This window comes from Monodon monoceros, unplaced genomic scaffold, assembly GCF_005190385.1.
Source record: "Monodon monoceros isolate NGI ecotype Baffin Bay Population unplaced genomic scaffold, NGI_Narwhal_1 Super_Scaffold_12, whole genome shotgun sequence".
NCBI lineage: Eukaryota > Metazoa > Chordata > Mammalia > Artiodactyla > Monodontidae > Monodon > Monodon monoceros.
The window spans coordinates 159,530,529-159,546,819 of NW_021703768.1; the positions used below are offsets into that span (position 1 = coordinate 159,530,529).

General features: G+C 59.2%; 1 protein-coding gene across 6 annotated transcripts in view; it reads left to right on the forward strand.

Annotated features, from left to right (window-relative positions):
- Positions 1-16,291, forward strand: part of KDM4B (lysine demethylase 4B) — a 129,198-nt gene that overhangs the window by 59,047 nt on the left and 53,860 nt on the right. For all 6 annotated transcript variants that reach the window (XR_003792546.1, XR_003792545.1, XR_003792544.1 and 3 more), the window contains exons 8-9: positions 11,550-11,599; positions 15,590-15,693. Coding sequence is in view for 2 of the 6 variants with exons in the window: in XM_029215806.1 (XP_029071639.1) it covers positions 11,550-11,599; positions 15,590-15,693 (154 nt within the window). In the remaining 4 variants the exon portion in view is untranslated. The remainder of the gene's footprint in view (positions 1-11,549; positions 11,600-15,589; positions 15,694-16,291) is intronic.

The window sequence follows — 16,291 nt, forward strand, 5'->3', positions numbered from 1 at the left end:
GGGCAGCCGCTCCCCCGTGGGGACAGGGGGCGTCCCAGTTGGCAAAGGTGGCCTGAGCTTGCAGGTGTGGGAGAAGGTGGACCCTTTTCTTAGAGTCCCCAAAACATCATTGAACGAAGCCCTGCCGAGCTGAAATCAAAGACGGCAGGTTCTTGTGGGAGATGGAGGAGATGCTGCAGAAACCCAGGGACCCAGGCCACCAGAGGCTCTGCCACCTTCAGCGCACGGCTTCCGAGGCCACCCTGGGCGTAGGCGTCTAGTTGGGGCAGGGGGAGGCCGTGTTCCTGAAACATTGATGGGCGGGCCACGGAGGCAGGCCCGTGGCTTCTGCCCACATCTCCTTGGCCAGCGCCAGGTCACGTGGCCACACCTTCCAGCACGGGAGCCTGGGAAACGTAGTCTGACTGCGTGTACGGGGGTAGGGGGCTGGAAGGGGGCAGGTGAGCCGTAGCTTTGCTACCGTGGTTGTGCTGGACGAAGGTGGCTTCAAGGTTGTAGAAGGAGATGGGTCAGCTCAAACCCTGGCCAAGTGCCTGCTCTGGACCCAGCGTGAACCACTCCAGGGCAGACACTGTGTGTCAGGGCAGGAGCTTATGGTGTGCCCCCCCACCCCCCGAGTGGGCATGGAGGGCCAGGTGGGTGGCACGCGGCAGCGGGACCCCCGAGATGGAGGCAGGGAAGGCGCTGGGCTGAGACCTGTGGGAGGAGAGGCAGCAGGGCAGCCCGTGGAGGGGCTCCGCTGGAGGGCAGGTGGCCAGGCCAGGAGCAGGGAGACGCATGTTACTCTATCGTTCCAGGGGAATGTTAGCCGCGGGAGGGAAGGTCCAGGGCATGGGTGTGGGAGCCCTGGGCGGGCAGGTCGGGGTAGCCCTCGCTGCCTGGGCAGGCCGGCCTGCCTCTGTGGGCGCAGTCATCTCCTGTGTGTGTGTTACTCGTGGCCGCAGGCGTGGCTGGCCTGTCACACAGCCTGCTGGCTTGGTCTGGCAGGAGCAGATGGCCCTTCATTTTGGAGTCTTTTGTTCAAAGTGGGCGCTTTGGGGTTGGAACGATATAGCACTCTGCTGGCTCAGGCCGCTTGTGAGACTGCAGGACTTTTGCTTTAGGGCAGCAGGAGCCAAACCAGCCCACCCGGCGTTCCTGGCTCCAGTCTGGAGCACCAGGCCAGTCGCCAGAATCCTTCCCCATCCCACCACTCTAAGAAACCGTCAGTTCTTCTGAGAGAAGTGGCTTCGCCGGGCATTGCTCCCATCTTGAGATCCTCCCACTGGCTGTGTTTGGATGAGGGGTTGCTTGAAGTGTCGGGGGTCTGTGGCCGATGCGGTCCTGGCCTGGAGTCACTCACCCTCCCCATCCGCTCTGTAGATTCCTGCTCTGTGCGCAGGGTCTGGTTTCCATGGCAGATCTCTCCCGTGTTGGAGAGGTTGCTGTCGGCCGATTTCAGCTCCCCAGAAGGGAGATTCCTGCAAATCTGTGAGTTGAGGGAGTCTTTGTTAGCTTTGCTTCAAAATCTGGCTACGGGTGTGTTTTCCCCTCACGTGGGCGCGGCAGCGGGAGCTGGGGAGTGGGGACCAGCAGGCTCATCACCAGGATGAGACGTGCTGAACGCCCTCTTTCAGCAGCTCCCCTCCGGCTTGGTCTGTTTGCTCTTCCTTGCTTAACCCATGTGTGAGCTTAACCCTCCTCAAAGCACCAGGGCCCAGAGCCACCCCGAGAGTGACCCCGAGGGCCCTGTGCCCTTCACCTTCTTGGCAGTCAGCTGAGACCCTGATGGTCTTACACGTGGAGACTGGAACTGCTGGTCACGGGACCTGCTTGTAAAGATACCGTCACCTGAATGCTCTCCAGAGCCAGTCCCGTAGCTAAGGGGCAAGTCACGGTCACCCAGGGCCCCCTCTGGTGGGGCAGGGAGAGTTCCGGGCCTGTCCTCCCAATCGCCGGGGGCCTCCACTGTCAGTGTGTGTCCACACGAGGTTCAGCGGCCTCATGCATCTGTGGGTGTGCATGCTGATGAGCACAGAAGCATCAAGGACACGGGAAGTGATCTAATAGGCCTGGCGCCTCCCCGCGTTGAAGCTGCCCTGGCTCTCTCAGCCCGAGGCCACCCTCCCCAGCTCCCCGCAGCTAGCCCGCCGTGTCCCGGCGTGGCCCGTGCTGTTTAAGTCCTGCTCGTGCACTCTCAGCGGACCACCCTCTGTTCTTTCCTGTTCCCGCCCTCCTGCGTGTTTCAGCAGAAATAAATCTGGGGCGGGGCAGCATAAGCAGGCCGTGGGCCCTGGGCGAAATGGGAGCTGCCTGCCCGTCAGTTTACAGGTGGAAATTGAGGCCAGTTCGACGAGGGGGAGGTAGCGGTGGCTTTACCAGCAGCACCGGGCGCTCACCGGCACTGCATCCCCGCAAACGGACCCCCTGCACGCACCCCCCCACCCCCCCGCTGGCAGCACAAGGCCCTTCCCCAGCTCCCACTAGAGGCTGCGTTGATTGTGTTGATGGGCGCCTGCCTTTTTTAAAAAAAAAAAATTATTCATTTATTTATTTATTTTTGGCTGCATTGGGTCCTCGTTGCTGTGCGTGGGCTTTCTCTAGTTGTGGCGGGTTGGGGCTACTCTTCGTTGTGCGGTGGCTTGTCCTGTTGCGGAGCACGGGCTCTAGGCACGCGGGCTTCAGTAGTTGTGGCTCGCGGGCTCTAGAGCGCAGGCTCAGTAGTTGTGGCTCATGGGCTTAGTTGCTCCGCGGCATGTGGGAACTTCCTGGACCAGGGCTCGAACCCGTGTCCCCCGCATGGGCAGGCGGGTTCCCAACCTCTGCGCCACCAGGGAAGCCCCCGCCTGCCTTTTAAAACCTCACCTGAGAAGCGCCCCCCACAGCTTCAAAAGCAACGTCAAAACCCAGCCCACACGTGACTTGGCATTTTCGGTCCTGTCTGTAACAAAAAGAATTCACGGGCCTGAAATAAACCCGGGCCAGGGATCAGGTACCTCCACTTCAGCATTTCATTGCAGCTCAACACTGCTCACCTTGTAAAGTCTGTTCCTTAATTAAAGTGGGCTTATGGGCTCCCGTGAACCGGGCCCTAGAGCTGGGGGACCTTCAGGATGCTCACCCACTCCGTTTCCCTGGGAACCTCGGGGAGGTGGGGGCAGCCTGTGAGCGAGCGAGCGTGGAGCCCAGGGCCCGTCCCCCCTTCCCCAGCCCCCTGAGAAGCCTGGGCGGCCCCTCTGGCTGCAGAGCACCTAGTCCTGCCAGCAGGCTGGTCCTTTGGCATCCCTGTCAGCTGGCATCCCCATCTGAGACGCCCCATTTTCTCTGAGTGGATGCTCCCTGGACTCTGTTTATCTCTTGCACGTTTCAATAAAAATGTCATTACTTGAAATCATTGACACTGCTGGTGTGAGATACCAAATTCCATCACCTGTTGTCCCGTAAAACGATCCATTAAAGATAAAACCACCACAGCTCAATAAGGTTCTATCCTGGAGACAAGCCACCCTGGTCCTGGGCTGATCCTATCTCCCCAGCAAGTGTTCGTATCTGTCACATAAAGGGCCCCGGCACTTGGACAAATGAGGGGGGCGGCCCCCCGCAGAACTGCCTCCTCGGAGGGTGAGATGGGATTTCCTGGTAGAAACAGGGCAGGCATCCTTTTGCTGTCAGGCAGTTTCAGTCGCTCTCAGGGAGGGAGCCATGCCACCCAGGTCGAGCTCCTTTGTGCAGTGGTGGCCAGATTGGGGTGCACGGGATGGGGGGGGACGCAGAGGGGACCCACCCCACCAGGCTGGATTGCTCTCCTGAGTATTTAGGAAAGGGCTCAGTCTCCCCTTCTTCCCCTGGGCCAGGTGCCCTGCAACCTCCCCTCCCGGGCAGACTGGGCAGGTGACAGCTCTTCTTCCTCCCCTCCCAGTGGGGCAGGGGACTGCGGGGTATCTCGGTGGTCCCAGGGCTGTCCTACTCGGCCTTCGGACCTGCTCCCTCGTGTTTTAAGGACGAGCCTGTCTGCTTTTTCTAACATCTTTTATTTCTCCAGCCTGGTACCGGGTGACCACTTGTGCCCCTTTAACCCTGCCATCAGCGTGACTGTTAGTTGTCCGTCTTTCACGTTTGAACTGTCATGATGAGGCCTGCTCGTATCTGACAAACTAGTCCTGCCACGTGTGTACCTGGAGTCACCTGGCGATGTCACAGTCACACCTGTTACCTCCTTTACTGAAAGATGTGGGCAGGGGCAAGGTTTTTTTTTGCTGTACAGGCATGCCTTGTTTTATTGCGCTTCTTAGATGCTTCATTTTTTACAAATGGAAGGTTTGTGGCAACCCTGCATTGTCAGATGATGGTTAGCACTTTACAGCAGTAAAGCATTTTAAAATTAAGGTATATGCACTATTTTTTTAGACATAATGCTGTTATTGCACACTGTTAGACTATGGTATGGTACAGTACTGTGAACGTAACTTTTTTTATGCACCGGGAAACCAAAAACTTCGTGTGACTCGCTTTATTGTAGCATTTGCTTTATTGCGGTGGTCTGGAACTGAGCCCGCCGCGACTCTGAGGCCTGCCTGAGTGTTTGTTGCCCTGTCCTACTCCAGATAGAGACACCGAGGGGCTGCATCTCCCGGCGGTGTCAGCCTCCCAGAGAGCACTTCCGTCTCCTGGACCAGACTCTGCGATTCTGTCAGTGGCCAGCACACGCCCAGGTTTATGTTTGCCTTCGTTTGTGGTGAGGAATTCCTGCCTCTGGACCGCTAGACAAGGGATAGGTTCACCTTAGTGGGTTTTATAGTCTTCTGTGAATGTCTTTCTGGTGCAGAGGAAGCCTGGCTGTCTGTTGATTTTTATTTTTTTTTTTTATTCTGCATCCTTGCTGGACTGTTTAGTTCTTAATTCACCAGCTCATTCTTTTAGTTTTCCCTGGTAGAAGGTTGTACTACCTGACATGAAAAAGTTTGTCTCCTCCCTTTTGATTGTTAGTCCCCTTATATCTTTTTCTTGACTTATTACACTGGCTAGTGTCTTCAGCACCGTGCTGTGGATTGCCTTGCCCCCAACTTTCCAGAGTACCTCTCCTGCCTCACTCTGAACTGTGACGGTGGGAAGGTCCCTCCTAGTCCTGGATGGCTAAGAATTTTTTTTTTTTTAATGTATTTCTTCTAAAAAAAAAATTTTTTTTTTAAAAATTTATTATCTTTGGCTGCTTTGGGTCTTCGTTGCTGTGCGCGGGCTGTCTCTAGTTGTGGCGAGCAGGGGCTACTCTTCGTTGTGGTGCACGGGCTTCTCACTGTGGTGGTTTCTCTTGTGGAGCATGGGCTCTAGGTGCACAGGCTTCAGTAGTTGCGGTACGTGGGCTCAGTAGTTGTGGCTCGCAGGCTCAGTAGCTGTGGCACACAGGCTTAGTTGCTCCGTAGCATGTAGGATCTTCCTGGACCAGGGCTCGAACCCGTGTCCCTTGCATTGGCAGCTGGACTCCCAACCACCACGCCACCAGGGCAGTCCTAAGAATTTTTTATACAGAATGGTTTGGAATTTAATGTAAATGCTGCACCTGCAGTGCTTGGACGTGTCGTGACTCGTCTCCGTGGCGATCACATTAGGGGAGACCGCCTGTGACTGTGCTTCTCTGGGCCCTTTCACTCCTCCCTGCGGAGGAGCAGAGCGAGAGGCTGCTCTGGCCCAGCTCATCTCTAACCAGCGCAGAGATGGCACCTGGGCAACTCGGGGGCGACGGGAAGCCTGCTCTGTGACCAGCTCGTTCTGCTTGGCTGCCCAGACCACGGGGCAGCGCGCCAGGACTGTCCCACTGACGCATGGCTAGAGAGGGCATGTGTTTGAGGATTGCAGTAAAAAGCGGTTTTTCCCTATGCCCAGCACACGGGGTGCTGGGGGCCGCTGGCATTCGGAGCTGCCATGGCCTCCTGGGCTCGTGCCGGCGGCTCACTCGTGCCAGGTGGCCTCCAACGTGACATGTGGTCTCGGCACTTCCCGTGGACTCTGCCTTCTTGTTTCCGTCGCTGTCATTATAGCATGTTAAACGGCAAGGGGCCTGTCTGCCCCGGCCTTGTGCAGACACTGTGAAATTAACTTCCTCACCCTCCAACTCGCGTCGGGCTGAACTGACATTTCCAAAGGGCTCCTGGCTGGACCCCTGCTCTTGGCACGCTCTCCTCAGCAGAGAGGAAGGGCGGGGAGCCGAGCCTCGCGCCAGTGGAAGCTGTCAGGCTGGGCGATGGAAGAAGTCCTGAGTGCTCTTGTCACCCGGAGGAGAGTCACACGCATCTTGGGGAACAGATACAGTCCGTATTATAGCGCTTCATACCTGGCTCCAAGCAGAACGGCTCTGCAGGGCCCTGGCAGAGGCCAAGGGGGCCTCTCGGGGATGGGCAGCAGGGTTTGAGAGTCAGGACCCCATCAACTCTCATTACCCTTGCAGCTGGCGGGAGCCTGTGGGAATTACCTCGTTACCGTGGCAACACGCCCTCCTCACAGGGAACTCCGTCCACTCTGACGGGTCGTGTAGCCCAGGGTGGCCGGCCAGCTGAGCAGCCGGGCCCTGTCGGGGGTGCGATGCCTTTCACTGGAGTGTCCCGTTCCTCGTCTTGACAACTTGCCCTGGGACCACAGGTTTTCTTGCTGGCCTGAGAGGCAGCGGCCCATCTGGCATTGTCTGTCCCTGGCCCGGGAGAGGAAGGGCAGCGGCCAGCCCCACCCACCTTGCCTCCCGAGGTCTCATGTGGCCATTCCAGGGCAACGGCACACGGGCTCCCTGGACCTCCCGGGGGTCAGCTGGGCACAAGGTACCGTGGTGCACACTCCTCGCTCAGCACAGCCCTCCCCCCTGGGAGGTGGTCCCGGACACCCACTCCCTGGGCCAGAGGGCACTGGGCGGTGGGAGTCCACACCCAGAGGCCCGGGCTCCTGCATGGCCTGAAGCCCCTTGCTTCTTCTGCAGAACTGATGGCCCCGAGCAGGTCCCTGCTCTCCACGATGGCCCATGTTCCTCTTCCTGACACACTCATTTAATTTTTAACTCACAAGGCGTTTACTTATTTATTTTCATTGTTCTTGATAATAATTCTAAGCCATTAGAGGGGAAAATTATATTCAGAAATGCTGTTTCACACTTTATTTGTTTGATGATTTAGAGCAATAGAAAATAGCACATTTGCTGGCTTTTATAGTCTGATAATTATTCACATCCATCAAGCCATTCCAGGGGAATAAACAAAACACCAAGAAAATGACACCATTAATAGCATCCTCCACTGCAGACAGGAAGCCTTTCCCAGGGCAGCGTCTTGGGAGGATGGACGCAGCCTGTCCCCTGCCCAAGGCGAGAGCCTGCCCGCAGAGGACGTGTTTCCTTTCAACTACCTCTGCTTCTGGGCCCAAGAGCCTCCCTCCTGCTGGACTGAGGCCTCTGCCCAAACAACACCCACGGCCCCCTGGCTTCCAGAGCTTCTTGACTGGACTCCGGCCTGGCCTCAGCAGGGCCCGCGGGATGCCCACCTCTGGCCAGGGTTGCACCCCTCCAGCGTCCAGCCTCAGTCCGTCCCTGGCCCCCTGTAAGCACGTCCGACCCCTGCACACGTGTCAGGACGCAGGTCTTGGACGTGATCGCTGGCCGCTCTGGCCCCAGGCCTCCCTCTTGGCCTATGCCAGGTGTGTGGGTTTCCACGTTGCCTTTTTGGGGGTGGCTGTGATTGGAGGGGGTGCATCCACTACTCCAGACGTCAAGTGTGAAAGAAGAAACCTGGAAAGGAGAGGCAGGGGGACGCCCACCTGGCAGGGCCAGCCCTCCCATCTCTCCCCAGACCAGGGGGTCACTTCCTTCTCGAACGTGGCCTCTGGACTCTGGTCACCTCCGGAAGCCTTCCCGTCAGCCGGTCGTTTGAACAGTGAAACTGCTGGACTGGGATGGTCTCTTTACCATTGTGTGGCTTTGCATGCGTCTCGTGTCCTCTGCCGTTACCTCCTGGGCTGTATAGAGGATCTAAAATTGCTTTATTTTCTCGCCGAAGCCCCTGGTATTTGCAGACGACTGCCTTTCTGAAAAAGGCGTCTGGCAAACGATGCCTGAATTCGTCTCTCTCGGCCTCCTCGGCGATTCCACAACATTAAACCCGGAGTTATGGAGCCTGTCCAGTCCTGCTGCAGCCTCTGCGGGGTCACCTGGAGCGGTTGCCAGGGACACCGAGCTGACAGCGCCGAATTTTCCACGACTTTCTGGTTGAGTGTCATCCAGAAGTGCTTTGTGTAAAACGTTGACCAGAGGAGAGAAAGGGCAGAGGGAGGGGCGCATATGATGGGCTGGTAAAATACGTGGAGAAGGTCCAGAGGGGCCTGCCTGGCCGGTCTCAGGACCGGGGCTCGTGTGCTGTGGCCGGAGGGACCTGCGTGACCCCGTGTGGGCAGCCCGACCCTCTGCAGACTCCCCCAAGGGGTTTCCCCCATTTCTGACTCTGCCCCCTGAAGCCCCTGGTCTGTTGTCCCTCCCGTCCCTCCCTGGATTCTGGGAGTGGCTCTGCCCTTTCCTGTATCCAACACGTCCAGATTCTTCTGCCATGACTTCTGTGCTGGCCTGGAGTGAGTTGACCACCAGGAGGCACCCAGCTGCAGCCCAGTCCCTGGGGAGGAGCATGGTGACGGGGGCCATCTGGGGGTGGGATGTGGTCAGCCCAGGAGGAGGCGGGGGCTGGTGGACCAAGGAGACGGCCACCGTGTAGCAGGACACGTGGGAAACCAGCCTCGTGCTGGCAGTGAGCGGGATGGGGGAGCCACGGGGGCTCTGTGTGGGCTTGGGCAGGGCTGACCGCCGGCTGGGAAACCTCGCACCGGCCCAGTCGTGAGATGGACGTGGATCCGGGCAGGCCGTCTGTCCAAGGAAACGTGCAAGCACCCTTTGCCTCCCAGGCGACCCGGGCTGCCACGTACAGAGAGCAGCTGCCTGGGGTCACAGGCGGGCAAAGCAGATTGATTTTGGCCGTGAGGTTTGACCTTGTGATGGGGACGGAGTTCCCAGGGAGCAAGACAAACTGCCCCCATATTGACGACCAGTAAAACCGACTCTGTTTTACGGCCCCAGAACCTGCTCACTAATGGCCAGACAGATGCTTGCCTACTTCGAGAGTTAGCGAGCAGCCCTGCTCAACCCAAAGAGCTGCTTTGCCTTCTTTTTTTTCCTCCCAGAGCCAAGCCTGAGAGTCAGGGATGCCCCGACCCAGTGGTGTGACGCCAGGCGGGGCTGTAACAAGGTTAGCGCGCCCTGGCCCCAGGCTGGAGACTATGCCAGGCTCTGCCATGGGGGCCCCTCTGTCTGGGGACTTTTCCTTCAGTGGTGAATGTCGGCCCTGCTGGGAGGCCGGCTCACCTGGGCCTCCATTGCTCTGGGCTTGCCTGGGGCCCCGGAGGGGAGGGCCATGGCAGAGAGGGGGCTCTGTGGGCACCTGCCGCCCGCATCGCTGGCAGGCCAGCGGAACTCGGGGAGCCGTTACAACTGCACAGATGGAGCCTCTACCGCCCTCCCTGCCTCCTTTGAATGGACGGCCCACGCTCAGCGCTTGTCTCGTTAAGGACCAGGACCCCAGTTCCGCCTGCCTCCCCCTGAAGTCTAAGGTTTTCAGCTTGCTGAGTCCCTGGGTGTGGGCTGGGGGAGCACAGGGGCCTCTCAGCATCTCCCAGGCTGTCGCCGGGTCGTTCCAAGCCGTGGGAGGCGCAGCGTGCTCTTGGCCGTCGGAGTCCAGACGTCCCCCATGGCTGCCGGCTTCCCGTCCACGAGTCCTTTCTAATCTCTCCAGGGGCTGCTCTTCTGAACACTCAGCCCAGTGTCCTGCAGTTTGTACTTTCCGATAACAGAGGAGCCACGTTCCAATGTATTAAACTTTTAACATCCACCAGATTCAATTAATCTTATCTTTACAACTCCCAATTACAGGCTGTAATTAAGTGAAAGCAGCATTGTAGACTGGCGATATTGCGTTAATCATCACAGCCTTGGAGCCATAAGTTCCTTTCTGTCCTCGGGCATCTTCCCAGAAGGGACGGAATGTTTCATTTCCCTGTTTGGTGGGGGGACCTTAATCCCACAGAGGTGCTTTGGATTGGGATTAATTTTTATCATCTTTATGTAAGTGATAAAAGGCCATTTAAAAAAGAGTCACCTCCTCTTTGTCCAGATAATGGGCAATTCTCTGACGACAGCAGAATTAAAGGTGCCACGGCCACCTCCAGGGCCGTGAAACATGCCCAGAAATTAATTATTTTTATCCTGTTCGATTAGAGACAGCACAATGTTCACCTTATCTCCTACCCTTGCCCCCTTTTATTTTATTAAAAGTAACGATAAACCTTTCAGCTGGAGTGGACCCAGCCAGCTACTGAGCCTGGGCGATCTTCCATGTTCCGTGTCCCTCCCCATTTGGCTTCCTGCCCTGTGGGGGAGGAGGGCGCAGCCGTGGGGAACATCCTCCTGTGGACTCGTTCTAGAATTCCAGAGATTGCCGTTGTTATTCTGGAGCACGGTCCCCGTCCCCTGCAGCACTGCTGACATCGGGTGGGTCATTCTCTACTAGGGCGCACCCTGGGCGCTGTGGGGTGTGGAGCAGCATCCCTCCCCCACCCCCTCGATGCCAGGACCACTCCCCCAGTCGTGACAACTAGAAATGTGTCAGACGTGGCCCAGTGTTCCCAGGGGGCAGGATTGCCGGATCCTGGAGTTTCTCCCAGATGGGACGGGACTCGGATGCTCTAGTAGCTCTACCGTTGGACACTTTACCACCCTCCCTCCTCCTCTGGACAGTGGCCCTACCATGCCCCGCCTTTGCTTGAAAATGGAGGTTTCCTGGACTTCCTTGGCGGTCCAGTGGTTAAGACTCTGTGCTTCCACTGCAGGGGGCGAGGGTTCGATCCCTGGTCGGGGAACTAAGATCCCCACATGTGGTCTGGGGGTGGCACGTCAGTTGGGTTGGGGCTTCTGGACCCCTGGCCCCTGGCTGTCTCTCCTGGCACCGCCCTCTGCCAGGAAAGCGTTCTGGTATCCCGACACGCTGGCTCGCATCAGCGGGTGACACTCTCGCTTCATCTGTTTGCAGACTTTCACCTTACATCTTTTTTTATTTATGACAGAGCCGCAGTCATCTTTCAAATGTAAAAACGTGTGAAAATACAACTTATGAAAGTGGGTGACGAGTGAAGTCTTGCTCCTTCTTGAAGCTTCTTTCCCCTCGGCTCCTGGGGCTGGGGGGACAGCCTGGGCTGCTTCCGTTGTCCTCCTTGGTTCCAGTGCTCTTTACTTTATGCTTTGCTTTCTAAGCCGCCTAACTGGGAATGTCTCCACTCCTGGCATTCCAAGGGTGTGTCACTGCCCCCCAAGTCCTGGGTCCTGGGCCTCCACCTCACCCCTCTTCCCATCCGTGTGGCATCCCCCGACACCGACAGCCCCTCCCCTATGCCAACCGCAGCCGCCCGGCTCTGCCCTGTGCCGGGCCCGCGTGTCTCCTGGGGCCTTCAGCTGTGCAGTGGCCACACGCTCTCCCCTCTGATGTGCCTCCCTTCTCTCGTAGGTATGCCATCCCCCCAGAGCATGGCAAGCGCCTGGAGCGTCTGGCAATCGGTAGGTGCCTGGGGCCCACTGGGGCCAGGGTGGGCGGTGGGCTGGCGGCCTCTCCCTCCCCGGCTTCACGCTATTGTCTGGGGGTTGGTGTCCCGGAGGGTGACGTGCTCCAGGTGTCCTGGCTGTGTTCCACTCCCTTCCCTGGCGGTCAGGTCGTGGACCCCCGCTGTGGGTCTGTCACTTCACAAAAGCCACATGGATGCCGTCGCTTCAACACTCTTATTTTCTAGCCTCTTGGCCCAGAGTTCGGGACAGGACCGCAGGCTTTGCCGGCTGGGGGCAGCCCGTGCTCCCCTTGCCCCCCAGCACCTGGTGCTGCATCCACCCTTTTCTGTCTTTATGGACTCTTTGCTCAGTCTAGAGCACGAGAAGTCCAGTTTGGAGGTCCGCACCTGTTCCGTGTGGCCGCATGGGGACTGCAGGGCCATCTGCTAATCCTGTGCAGGGTCGGGTCACCCAGGCTCCCTCCACCACCTGGATTGAGACCCTCGCTAGGGCCTCTTGGGCTGACAGGATTTGTCGGAGAGGGTCCCGGGCTGCGTCTGGGGCTCTGACCACACGGGTAAAGGCCGGCCCTCAGGGCATGGGATCCTTAGAGACAAGCCAGACACCCAGGCTGGGGGGCGCGGAGGCCTCTGTGTGCCCCGATGGGGGGCCGGGCTGTGTCCCCCATCGCTCTCATCTCGCACCTGTCCTGTCCCCACGGAGACCCGTGTCCTGAGGGCGGACGGCTGTCAGTGCCTGGACAGACGTTCACAGACCCCACTGGCCCAGCGGGCGGGCCCTCGCTGTGCAGCCAAGAACAGCCCCTCCCTCTCAGGCAGCACCCGGGTGAGGGTGAGAGTCTGCCGCGCAGATAGCACGGGGCCTCAGGCCACCGCGACCCCCGTGGCAGCAGTAGGCAGCTGGCACCCCCAGGTGGCCACAGAACCGTCCGAAGCCATGGCCTGGTGTTGGTGAGGCTCCCTGCCAGCCGGCTGCTGGCCTCTGTGGGCGCCTCCCTGCCTGCACTTGACTTGGGGGTGGGAACGGCCCATCTTTCTGCCCAACAGATTCTCTCACCGGGTTGGCGGGGTCGACAGAGTCCCGGGTGGGAGGGAGGCCGTCAGGTGAGTTGAGCAGGTGCCCCCGGGCCCAGTTCCTCTGCAGAGGCCATTGTCATGTCACCTTTTATGTTGGAAACTGGGACCTTGACCTCATGGACAGGGCTGGAGCCGCTCTCAGGAACATGCTTCTCCCGGGAGAAATTCCAGTGCAGGCGGGCATGGCAAAGGCTGATTTAACTTACTTACTGAGCTTGAAAATAAAACCGAATTAATTTTGTTCCCATTATGTTTTTTAAAATGCAAATTTAAAATGTCTTTTCCTATTGTATTAGCTTCCTGTTGATGTAACAAGTTACCACAAACTCAGTGGCTTAAAACAACACACATCCCCTCACTTTTGCTGTGAACCTTAAGCTACTCACAAAAACCTAATTAAAAAACCCCACAGATTTATTTTCTTACACTTCTGGAGGTCAGAAGTCCACAGTGAGCCTCTAGGGGCTAAAAATCAAGGCATCCGCAGGGCTGGCTCCTTCAGGAAGCCCCGGAGGAGAACCCGATTCCTGGCTTCTATGGCTTTCGGAGGAGCTGCATCCTGGGCGTGGGGCCGCGTCACTCTCATTTCTGTCTCCCTGGTCTGTGGTCGAGTGTCCCTCTGACCCCCTCTTATAAGGACCCTCCGGATGACACCGGCCCCCTGGGTGGTCCAGGCCCATCCCCATCTCAGGGGCCTGAACTTTATCCCGTCTGCAGAGTTCCTCTTACCACTGAGGGGACCTTCCACAGGTTGCGGGCATCAGGACATGGACGTCTTGGGGGCCACTGTTCAGCCCCCCATACCTGCAGAGCCACGGGGATCAGTGCGGGCGCTCTCTGGGGACCACGTCCGTGACACCCCCGGGCCTTGCCTGCAGCTTCTCTGTTCTTCCTGTTCAGAGGGGGTTGCACTTAGCCATGCCCGGCTGTTCTCCCTCAGTATGCCTTTTCTACTAGAAAAGTTTTGGGTGATCGGAGCGCCAACTAGAGAAGCAAGAGAAGCCGGATGCAGGATCCTCTGGGGCCCCCCCCCGCCGACCCCAGACAGTGCCACAGCCGCTCTCCCTGGAGCTCGCCCTGTGCTCCGTTCCCGCAGCCGGAGCTGCTGCCGGGTCCTTTCTGATGCCCCGACCTGGATGCTGGCTCGCTTCCTGGGCATCTGAGGGAGGCTCAGTGGCCGGGGCTGGGAGAGGAAGAGTCGGTTAGCAGGGAGGCCGCCCCGTCCTTGCTTCTTGAAAAATCCAGACTCGTTAAGTCAAGCGGCTCCTGGAATTCAGGAAAGGGGCTGTCAGCTCTGGAGGAGGGGCGGGAGCCTCCTGCTTCCTCTGCAGCCCCTCACTCAGGACTGCGCTCCCCTCCTCGGAGGAAGGATGGGGGAGGCTCCAGGGCAAGTGACTCACTGCCCTCCTAGGCGTCCCTTCCAGACTTTTTGGGGGTGTGCGTCAGGGGCTCCATTACTGAGATGGGTGGAATGGGCTTGCGATGAATATGGAAAATGAATAGCCGTGCTCCGAATGGGCTCGCTGGGGGAGTTGTGCGGCCCATGGGGAGAGCATTAATGTGTGGGCGCGTTATTGGTGCTAATCACTTAAAATGTGCTTCTTTATTAGAGCTTTAATGCGAGCCACTTAAACTGTGCATTAAGAAGCGGGACTGCAGAGAGGCCGGCGGGCCGGGCGGCAGGCAGCCGTAACTCTCACTGAAATGCTTTCAGTGCGGCGCAGAGTTGCTGGATTCAGTCAGCCCTGGCGCCTCCCAGAGCCTTACCATTGTGTCCTTGCGGTTAGGAGCCTCTTCCAGCCTTGGCGTGTGGGTGGGGCCACGCGGGTGCACACGTGCATACATACACACACACACACATGCACACGCACACACACACGTGCCCTCTTTACCCAGCAGCCTGTCGAGGGTGCGCGCTGGCCTGGAGGCTGGGCCCGGTCTGGATCGGCTTCCAGAAGGGTCCTGGGGCTGCCTGCGTCTGGGGATCAGTCCCAGAGGGAGGTGGCTGCTCGGGAGCGCGTGCTGGTGCTGCTGCCGTGGGGACTTATCCCACACCTCGAGGAGCCGTGTGGCAGCCCTCCTGTGCCCACTCTCTGTGCGGGTTTGAGCTGAGGCGCCTGGCCGCCATGGGCAGAACCTGGGACAGGCTTTTTCTTAACCACGAGACACACGTGTCATTGACTTGAGTTTCAGCCAACAGGCGATGTGGGAACGTCCCTGAACTGCGTTAGTGAAGCACGGTTTCTGGGCAGGTAGAGCTGATGGTGGGCTTTCCGTAGGCTCGCGGAGGCTATCCCTGTTGTAAATTAGTTACGTGGCACATCGTGGGGCAGAGAGCATAGGGGCTGTGAGCACAGGCAGAGGGTTAGGGGCTGTGGGCGCGGCCTGCGTTGGCCCCGTGTGTCTGGGGCCGAGGGTGGGCGGGTTGTCTCCCGGGCCTCCGTGTCCTCACCTGCCTGGTGGCGGTGGGACCACGTGGGTGGAGAGCCTGCGCCACTCAGGCGGCCCCCCTCCTTGTTGCGGACTCGTCAGTGTTGGGGGGGGTGGGGGACCCCACTCACCGTGTGTCTGGTCAAGAGCAGCAGCTCCCCCGTCTTGTGTCCAGGCTGCGCTCTCACGTGGCCGAGTGACCGTGTGGAAGCAGTGCAGTGGCTTTTGTCTGGGGGGAGCTCGGGGTGGGTGGCAGTCTCTGGGCAGCCGCACCCCGTCTGCGACCGCGGATGTGTGCTGTGGGTGCGCCCCTCGTCACCCAGGACCCCGTCCCGCAGTCCCCTGTGTGTTTCGTTCCCTCGGGGCCTCGGAGGAAAGGGCTGCCCGGAGAGAGGTGTCCCGGCTGCCCCGCCGCCCCGTCCCGCTGGGCAGGCCCCGCCCCGTCCCGCCAGGCTGATGCTGGTCTTCTCTGCTCTAGGCTTCTTCCCCGGGAGCTCCCAGGGCTGCGACGCTTTCCTTCGGCACAAGATGACCCTCATCTCGCCCATCATCCTCAAGAAGTATGGGATCCCATTCAGCCGGGTACGTAGGGGCTGGGCACAGACCACCTGCCCGTGGAGGGGCTTCTGGGCCCCGTGCCCGCGTGACCACGAGTGCCCCAGGAAACTGGCGTCTTAACCCTGGAGAAGGTTCTAGGACGATGGCAAGCCAGGGCAGGGCCGTCAGCCTCCAGCTCTTCCAGGGTGGGGAGTGAGGATGGAAGAGGGGCCGTCAGGAGGGGCCTTGACTTTCCTTCCCGCCCAGACCCGGATGTCGGCAGGTTCTGCGGGCCGGGCTGGGGAGTGGATGGTCGGGGCAGCTCCTGCTGACCCGGCAGGAAGCGCTGAGGAGCCGGCACTCCCCGTGGGAGTCCCTTCCTGCCCACCCGTGCCCGGGCAGACGCCTTTGAGAGAGCAAATACCTGTTTAGAAATGAAATGCCTGGCTCCCTCGCAGCGTGAAGGCTGTGAACTCATGCAGTTTCCTGCTCCAGAGGCTGCTCCACTGGTCCGCGTGGGGCTGTGAGGGGTGAGGCCACGCTGGGAGCCGGGTTGGCAGGGACCCCACTGCCTGCGGAGGGCGGGCGGGCGGGGGCTGAGCACCGGGGCCAGGCCGCCTCTGCCCCGGAAGTGGGCCCAGCT